The sequence below is a fragment of the Protopterus annectens genome, chromosome 10.part0 (assembly GCF_019279795.1).
Source record: "Protopterus annectens isolate FY-2018-M chromosome 10.part0, PAN1.0, whole genome shotgun sequence".
In the NCBI taxonomy this organism is placed as follows: Eukaryota; Metazoa; Chordata; order Ceratodontiformes; family Protopteridae; genus Protopterus; species Protopterus annectens.
The window spans coordinates 1,273,481,759-1,273,491,758 of NC_056744.1; the positions used below are offsets into that span (position 1 = coordinate 1,273,481,759).

Here is a 10,000-nt window from a genome sequence, read left to right on the forward strand (position 1 = left end):
ACATATGATCAACATTTTGAAATGTCGAACATGTATAGCGGAGATCCCTGTACAGTGCGGAACCGGAAGATTTCCCTTTTCTGCACTGTAGTGTGATCTCGGAGTAGGAATATTTAAGTATTGGGGGGTGTGGGGGGGTGCAGGGGGGCTTGCCCCCTACTAAACGCAGTTAGTCAAGTGTTTTTGTGTGTTTTAATTTATGTAGGAGATCTTCGATATTTCAAAATGTCAATCATATGGACTCGGCCGTATGAAAGTTGGGGTTTTGGAATGTCGAACATCTGAAGTAGATCTATATATATAGTTTCACTTCATAATCTTGAAATGCTGAAATACCGAATTTCAGCATTCCGAGATCATGAAGCCGAAAATTCAGAATGCCGAAAATGCATAAGAGCGAATTCGAATATCTCGAATTTGCACTTATGCATTTCCGGTCCCTTGCTTGTAGTGTTATGGTGCTTGAAATTACAGGAGAGTGAGTGTTTGTGAGTGTTTGTGTGTGTTTTTGTATATTGTATGTGTGGGTAAGAGTAGGGAGGTGTAAGTATGAGTGTGAGTGTTGGATTTGTTGGTGTTTGTGTATGTGTGATGTGTATTTGTGTGCGAGCCAGTGGAGAATGCCGTGGTGTTTTTTATTTTTTTTATGTTATGTGCGATCTTGGAGTTGGTATATATAAGTAGGGGGGCTGTGGGGGGGGCAGAGCCCCCCCACATGGGGAGAGCAGGGGGGCTTGCCCCGCTGCTTATATGTAGTGTAGGGTTGTTTGGTTTGTGTGCTGTGGATGGAATTGTGTGTGTTTGTGACTGTGTGTTTCGTGATTGTGGGAATCGGTATTATGAATGGTTCGGCTCATGGTCTCGGAATGCTGAAATTCGGTATTCCAGCATTTCGAGATTATGAAGTGAAATTATATATATATATATATATATATATATATATATATATATATATATATATATATATATATATATATATATACTAGGCACATATTGGCTTAATTTATTTGTCAACATTTTTCGCAAATTTATTTCACAGGAGTTCTAGTCATATTAATCTTTTTGATTTTTTTTTCTTCTTTTCACAGGCAGTCTTTGATAGTTACAATCAAGTATCAGGGAAACTCAAAATGAGAAATGAAGTCTTATCTACAGTGGAGGGTCACTGGGTATGTAAAATGTAATGTACTGTATCAGGCAGTTATCTTTTGTTCATGCAAAATATGTGTAGTGGGAGAAATAAACAGGTTAGATATGTTATTGTAAAAATGTTTTAAATGTAAGAAATCATATTTGTCTCATTAGACTGACAGAAAAACTTGTCATATTGACATGACTTATTCAAGTAAACACAGAATGAGGTAGTTGTAGCAACCACACTGGTCATTCTTCTTTATGGACTTTTATGAATTTGTATTATAAATTATAGGATCGTCTGTGCTTCTTTTTGTACAGCTTTCCATCTTGCCCATAATTACATGGATCTTGGTTCTGCTGCTTGAAAAACTACTTCTGCTATACTTTCTCATGGATTTTATATATTTGCTTTGTCTTCAGCTTTTAGATTTGGTAGTCACAACAATATTTCGGTCTCTCCTGATATTCTTCCATCAGTAACTTAGTTGTAGTAGAAAATTTCCTTTTCAACCCCAGGTCCATTAACAGCTGAGGTCTGAGAGACTGAGTCCCTAGAATAAAGTATTTCTTTTATAAAGTAAAATGATACTACATAGACTGCAGGAAATACAAAAATAACTGCATTAACACCTTATCCGTTAAAAGGAACTGTTAAGCTGCTCCAAGTTTGGCAACTTAGCCAGATACCAGGAGAGAATCTAAACTAAATCCAAGGCATCCACTGTGATCAACAAAAATAAGAATATTTTAAGCTTGTATTGTACTTTTCTGAACTGTATTTTGCTTAACTACTGTTTAATTTTTTGCTGCCGTTGCTGCTTTGACCATTTTTCTGGACTTTGAAACCCTAGTACTTCTGTATTTCATAGCATAGGCTAGATTCAGATCTTCTGAATCTAGACTGTTTGGTATAAACTGAGCACTAAAACTAGCCATCCTACAGTAGGAAGGCCCTCCTGCACCATTGTGGCAGAGGTGATTAGCCCAGGATCCCCATTGTCTAGTTTGTGTTAAAACTGTTTAACTTCACTCGTGTTTAAGCACTGCGTTTGCGCATAGCTGTGCACCATGCAACAAGGCTTAGTGCTGCTGTGTATAGATACAAATGCCTAGAAATAACACTTTTCCCTTGATATCTGCTAGAGAAATCTCCTTAGCTCCACTGCCTCTCTGTGCACAATGCAGTTGTGCATTACTACCCAGCAAGCAACTCAGTTGCTCATTCTGAGGAATTGACAAGTCTTCACCCCTTATTAGTCTCACATGCAAATCCTGATCCATCCCCAATACTCACTACAATATATACCTGCTATAATGGAAGGACAGTTTCCCACCATTTCTTCAACCACCATGATTGATATGGGCATCTTGATGCAATGTAGCAATTGCCTCGTGTATGCTGACAACCACTTGCTCCTAGAGCAAATAAATATAGTATGTCACAGATGTACCTATACCATGAAATTAGAATCAGTCCTCTCACATAACAGCAAACATGACATACGACAGGTTGTCAGCCCAGATACTTTCCCTCTCACACAAGAGAGGTTCAAGAAACATAAACTCACATACGCAGAGGTACTCACTAAGAGCCTAACAAAAGACCGGAGACCTCCCTTTAAGCGCAAACAACATACACATACTGGCACACAAACAGAATCCATCACCACACATATCAGTGTCTCAAGAATTAAGCCCCTAAGGCACAACAGCTCAAAACCAAATGTTCTGGTTATAGGTGACTCAATAGTGAGAAACACAGATGTCCCCCTCACCGGGTTGAACAAGGAGAAGGTCATGGTCAGCTGCCTGTCAGGTGCCAGGATCCATCAAATCACACACATGCTCAAGTTACTCAGCCACAATTACTGTTATGATTCTGTCATAGGACATATTGGTATGAATGACTTGAGACGTACCTCTCTGTACTGTATGAAGAGAGACATGACCAAAGTCTTAGATTATGTGTCCCAGGCAGGTATATCCTTAGCCCTAAGCAGCATTCTGCTTTCACCAAGGATGATGCCACAATAGAGACAAAAAATAATTTATTTCAATAATTGGCTTAGCGTCTGGTGTCACTCCAGGGGGATCCAGTATTTGTCTGCCTGCCAAGACATAGTCGACAGTCCACACTGCTTTGCCAGAGATGGCCTTCCCCTGTCTCCTCAAGGCTTTTGGATACTGGCAAAGATGCTTGCTTCTCCCATAGTGCCTTTTTTAGGCAATGTCTTAGCAACAAAACTTTCAATGTAAAAAGTCCAGTAAAGACAAAATGCAGCTTAATGCTACAAGCTTAAGCAGTAAACTGCACTCCTTGGTAGCATTCCTCACATCTATGTTCAACCATTGAATGGAAAAATCATGAAATGGCATTACATCGAAGATGCCATTCATTGAAACTCCTCATGTGGGGGTCACACTACAGTGGGGGAAAGGGCAAATTTCCTGATCCCTGCCATAATGTGATTTTACTCAAATGACTCGATGAACACCATGTTTGATGAGATGTGCCATTTGATGCTTTTTGTGTTTGATGGCTAAACCTAAACCTGCACTCTTCACCTTGGAATTTTCTGACAATTGTGCAGTCACAGAGACTTGGTTCAAGGCTGATGACAGCACCCCAGCCATACAAGGCTACAATGCCTTTCTCACTTTCAGACCCCAAAACGAGCATGAAAAAAACAAAGGTGGAGGTGCATCCATCTTCATTAAATCTAAATAAACCTCAAGACTGGTGAAACAGTACAACTCTCCAGAGCTACTCCAGGTACAGTTAACTATAGGAAAAATACCCTTCACCCTTCACATCATCGCTAGCTACAGGTCCAACACCAGGAACCAGGAGAAGCACACCACCTCCCTGGACTTACTAGAGTCACTCTGCATGCAGCCAAACACCTTGGTCATGGGAGATTCCAACTATCCTTCCATCAGCTGGTTGACTTACATGTGCACAAGCATGATCGCTACAAGGTTCCTGAACTATTTTATTCAAATGCCCTAGAACAGTAGGTCCGCACCCCCACAACGGGCTCAAATGTCCTGGACCTAGTGCTCACCAACGTGGGGGATCACTGCACTATCTCCCTATGTGTTGCCCTCCCTGGTAAGGTCAGACCATAAATCTGTCTTGTTTGAAGTAAAGATTAAATCTAACACCCCCAATAGTAAAAAAAAACTGAAAAATTTCTTCAAAGAAACTATTGCCTATTAAGCAATGATATAAAAAGTTTCAAGTCCCTGCCAACATAGACAACAATGACTCCAACGCAGTGGAATACACAATTGCCCTATATATCCACTTAAAGAAATGCATTGATTTGGCTGTATGTAACAGGAATAAAACCAGGTCTTCCAGGAAAAAAACAAGCCACCCTGGTGGACTGTAAGTGTAAATAAGTTATATAACTAAAGAAAGAAACTGATATCTAAAAACAGGAGGGAACTAACTCAACAGAGGAAGAATACCTTCCACAGCTTCAACAAGAAAATCAGGTATCTTATTAAGTCTTCTAAGGCTAGCTATGAGTCTGAATTAGCATCCGTAGCTAAAGGTAATCATAAGGCATTCCTTAGCTACATCGAAAACCTAAGAGAGAATGCCTACCTGTGTGCTGAACTTGTAGTGGATGGTACCACTCACACTGAACCTGAGGAAATTGCCAACCTTCTAGCTGACAAATTTGGCAATAACTTCACACCCCCATCCCCACCTGTCATACCCCAAAGCATTCCCAACACCAGTCCTCTACCGAGTATCTCCAAAAGAACAGGTCATACAAGCACTCTCCAAGGCCAAAAACACAGCCTCTATGGGACCAGATAACATCCCAGGCTGCTTACTAAACAATCTAAAACAAGACCTAGCAGAACCACTCAGCAGTCTCTTTAACCATAGCCTGAGAACTGGCTGTGTCCCAGCAGAGTGGAGAACAGCAACAGTAATCCCCTTGCACAAAGGGGGTCCATCAACTGACCCTGGGAGCTATTGACCCATAAGCCTAACCTACCTTATCTCAAAGGCCATGGAAAGAATCATCATATGCCTTATCAACAAGGACATAGACAACCTTCAAACTCTTGACATGACCCAGTTTGACTTCGTCAAGGGCAGAATCTGCTTATTAAACCTGGTGGATTTCTTTGGGAATGTGATCAAAGCCTTGGATAAGGGCAAAAAAGTACATAGCGCCTACCTTGATTTAGCCAAGGCTTTTGACATAATCCCCCATTCAGGTATAATAGAGAACCTCCCTCAGATGTGCTCCACATTTTACCTGTTTCTTTGTTCCACATTACAGGAGGCAGTGCTCCACATTTTACCTGTTCATTTGTTCCACATTACAGGAGGCAGTGTTCCACATTTTACCTGTTCATTTGTTCCACATGACAGGAGGCAGTGCTCCACATTTTACCTGTTTGTTCCACATTACAGGAGGCAGTGCTCCACATTTTACCTGTTTGTTTGTTCCACATTACAGGAGGCAGTGCTCCACATTTTACCTGTTCATTTGTTCCACATTGCAGGAGGCAGTGCTCCACATTTTACCCGTTTGTTCCACATTACAGGAGGCAGTGTTCCACATTTTACCTGTTTGTTCCACATTACAGGAGGCAGTGCTCCACATTTTACCTGTTTGTTTGTTCCACATTACAGGAGGCCGTGCTCCACATTTTACCTGTTTGTTTGTTCCACATTACAGGAGGCAGTGCTCCACATTTTACCTGTTTGCTCCACATTACAGGAGGCAGTGCTCCACATTTTACCTGTTTGTTCCACATTACAGGAGGCAGTGCTCCACATTTTACCTGTTTGTTCCACATTACAGGAGGCAGTGCTCCACATTTTACCTGTTTGTTTGTTCCACATTACAGGAGGCAGTGCTCCACATTTTACCTGTTTGTTTGTTCCACATTACAGGAGGCAGTGCTCCACATTTTACCTGTTCATTTATTCCACATTACAGGAGGCAGTGCTCCACATTTTACCTGTTTGCTCCACATTACAGGAGGCAGTGTTCCACATTTTACCTGTTTGCTCCACATTACAGGAGGCAGTGCTCCACATTTTACCTTTTTTTTTGTTCCACATTACAGGAGGCAGTGCTCCACATTTTACCTGTTTGTTTGTTCCACATTACAGGAGGCAGTGCTCTACATTTTACCTGTTTGTTCCCATTACAGGAGGCAGTGCTCCATATTTTACCTGTTTGCTTATCCACATTACAGGAGGCAGTGCTCCATATTTTACCTGTTTGTTTGTTCCACATTACAGGAGGCAGTGCTCCACATTTTAACTGTGTGTTTGTTCCACATTACAGGAGGCAGTGCTCCACATTTTACCTGTTTGTTTATCCACATTACAGGAGGCAGTGCTCCATATTTTACCTGTTTGTTTGTTCCACATTACAGGAGGCAGTGCTCCATATTTTACCTGTTTGTTTGTTCCACATTACAGGAGGCAGTGTTCCGCATTTTACCTGTTTGTTCCACATTACAGGAGGCAGTGCTTCATATTTTACCTGTTTGTTTGTTCCACATTACAGGAGGCAGTGCTGCACATTTTACCTGTTTGTTTGTTCCACATTACAGGAGGCAGTGCTCCACATTTTACCTGTTTGTTTGTTCCACATTACAGGAGGCAGTGCTCCACATGTTACCTGTTTGTTCCACATTACAGTAGGCAGTGTTTCACATTTTACCTCATGTTTTTATAGGCAAAGGGTTTCTTAAGAACAAATGCTTCTTTTATGCCTCAGTGATAGTGCTTTCAAAGTTTACCTTTATCCGCTCTATTATTCTGCGTATGTTATTTCCAGATCCTAACAACAAGGGAGAAATAATTTTACTTAATTTGTCCACCAGCAGCTTAGGTACTATTTGAACATATCCTTCAGGAAGGCCAATTATCTATGGTTTCATGTGAAGGTAAAATAAAAGACAAGTGTCAAAGAAGACAATTTATAATGGTTGTCCCATGCTACTACTTCTGCTATTTGTACCATAACAAGTCATTTCCAGACCGGGTTATAACCTACTTTGCCAGGGCCTTGACTTCTTCTGTGGCTTTTTGGAAAGGGGTTGTCTGTAGAAGTTTTCTACAAGCAGCAATCTAGTCATCTGTTTATACTTTTACAAAGCACTATAGACTGGAATCCTTTAACTTTTTAGGACCATTTTCTAAGGGAGTCTGGATTCATAAATATCTGCGTTCTCCCTATTCTTCTAAAGTATGATAGTCTACCTAAATAGCTTAGGTTACTATTACAAGAGTAGTACAGTTGTGTACAGGGAACTTACCATAACAGTAGATGTTCTAACTGAACATTGTTGGAGTAGCTGTCCCCTCCAACCATTCCCCTTCTAGTGCCCTATCTGTTTTTGACACAGTGTGGACATATATACTCCTTGTATATATTTTTATATATGTTTATATGTTTTATTTTTTTAATTTTCAGGACTCTAACCTGTGTTCTAGAAGCAAGAAAGCTCTAAAGCTTTCTTCGACTCCAATGTTTTTCCTTTGGTCTTCCAACGCATAGATGTTACATTAGGGAAAACAATTAGCTTAATACTCTTTATGGTGGAGAGACCAAGAATATTTCCTCTCCTAAGAAGATATTACAGATTAATTAAACCATGTGACAAACAAATTAGATAATTCCTTCTGTTTTGGAATCCATCCAGGTGTTACATCTGCTACTGGTTTACTTCTCTTGTCTTCCATTCCCTACTCCTAAAAATAGAGGTGCCTAAGGCTGTTTTTAGAAATATTACCCACAAACAAGATAATATAATTTTTCTTTTGTACAATATCCGAAAATGACAGCTACAGTTGTTTCTTTAACACCATGAATTCAGATTGGTGAATGCAATCAGAAATATGGTAAAATCCTCTAGCAGTTAGAACTTTAAGTTTTTTTACCAATATGACCCAATATTAAAGTCAGTTTTTAAAATGGTATGAGACACCTTGTAGTTTTTATCAGCTACAGACACTAGAGAAATGATGATAGGTACAGATAGAGTGGATACTATATCAAATGACTCAATAACACAAGCAGATAGAGCATTTAGTACACTATAACGAGGCATTTAGAACTCAGCCATTTTCTCACTACATTAAGAGAGGAATGCTGAATGCTTTTATTAACCACTGACTTTGTTTACACAGAAACTGAGGATACTTTTGCTGCTATAGAAGGACGGGAAAGGCTATGATGATATTGAAGCACAACATGGTATAAAACCTGTCTATCATCTTGTACCCATAGAATCTGAGACTGGCAAGACTTGGTCAGTTCAGCACATAAAACTTTCACTGGTTATAAAACTCCTCCCCATTAATGTTACTTCTTTGCACAACAGGATCCCTCTCCAAGTCTCCTTTGCTGCAAGTAAGATTAATTTGTGGTTATTAATGAGGATATAGTTTTTAAATTTCAGAGTTTCAGGTGAATTTTATTATTTTTCACTAGTTTTGATGTTTCCACTTCATCTCTTTTCCTGGTCACGTCTGACTGTTTAATTTTTTTCAAGGTTAGTGCTTGAAAATTTAGTTTGTCTTGTCTCTTTTTTCTTGACATTTGCTATTTACTTATTTTTAGAGTCATGTGAGCAGATAATTTCTTTATTATTCTGGTGATGCATGGCTTCTGATCAAAGGATTGCTAACAAAGGAGCATCTTTGCAGAGTCTCTTGTTCACTGATCATTAAAAGTATCTTTTTTTTTTTGGCATCTACCATTGCTTATTTCTGTAATGTAATTGGGCTTAGTGCTTCTAGAATCGAATATTGTGGTTTTGAGGTTGCCTTTCATGGGTATAAATGTTTCCCTGTTACAGTTAAGCCAGTTCTTCTTAGAATGGCCCTCTCACCAGCCCTGATTTGGTTTCATTGTCATTTGGGGCTTTTTATTGCTATGGCTCACAGTTTCTAACATAGGAAGTGTATTTGCGTTTATGTCCTTTATAGGCATAATGCTGGAAAGAATTACAGGGAGGTTAGAAGGAGTTTGAGTAGACCTCCTCCAGTCTAACTTAATTTCATCTAAACTAAGTTTTGCACATATGTTTATACACCCAATTTCTTTTTTCCTGTCAGCTTAACTATTGGCTTCTCTGTCTTTCAACTCAAGTTTTAGTTACAGTGCAACCTATGTTACATTATTTCAGTAATCCCTAAGTTTCCCTCCTTTTGCTCTTCTCTGTAATCCTAAAACCTTTCAGTTAACTGTAAAATATACACCTGACTTAACCATTTTTATAAGAAGTCTATTGCCTTACCCCTGGCACTTTTGTTTCCTTTTTGTAATGCAACTTTCTCTTACAGATAATTTGTAATTCATAACAAATTTTACAGATACAGTTTCTAAAAGATTCCTGTTAACAAATCTCTTGATGTTTTTTTTTTTATAAGTAATATTTTACAAAATGTTATGTCTTGTGTAATGTTAACATATTAATGTACAATCTGTTTTCCTCATTGTAATAATCTCTTTTATATGTTGTTCAACTTGTAATTACTTTATATAACTGTAGAGCTTTTCTCCATGGGCCTCCACTGAAAATGGGTACTTTTGACCCAATCAGATTTTCCTGGTAAACAAATGTCAAATAAATAAATAAATAGAATTGAGCAATAGAAAAGCTTAAAAATAAATGTTTATTTTTGGGTTGTAAGTATGCTTAATACTGTTAACATGAAATGTGCATAAATGTTTTTTGTTAAACTTGAAAACAAGAAAAAACTAGGATGAGAGAAATGCAAAGCAACAATATTTAATCATGAGCAAAGTTTTCGGGTATATCAACCCTTCTTCAGTGCATTAAAATAAAAACGTTTTTAAACACTCCA

At 38.9% G+C, this 10,000-nt stretch overlaps 1 protein-coding gene across 1 annotated transcript in view; it reads left to right on the plus strand.

Annotated features, from left to right (window-relative positions):
• Nucleotides 1–10,000, plus strand: part of LOC122814267 (oxysterol-binding protein-related protein 8-like) — a 716,151-nt gene that overhangs the window by 440,013 nt on the left and 266,138 nt on the right. The window contains exon 13 of the mRNA XM_044086861.1: nt 1,093–1,169. Coding sequence (XP_043942796.1) covers nt 1,093–1,169 — 77 coding nt within the window. The remainder of the gene's footprint in view (nt 1–1,092; nt 1,170–10,000) is intronic.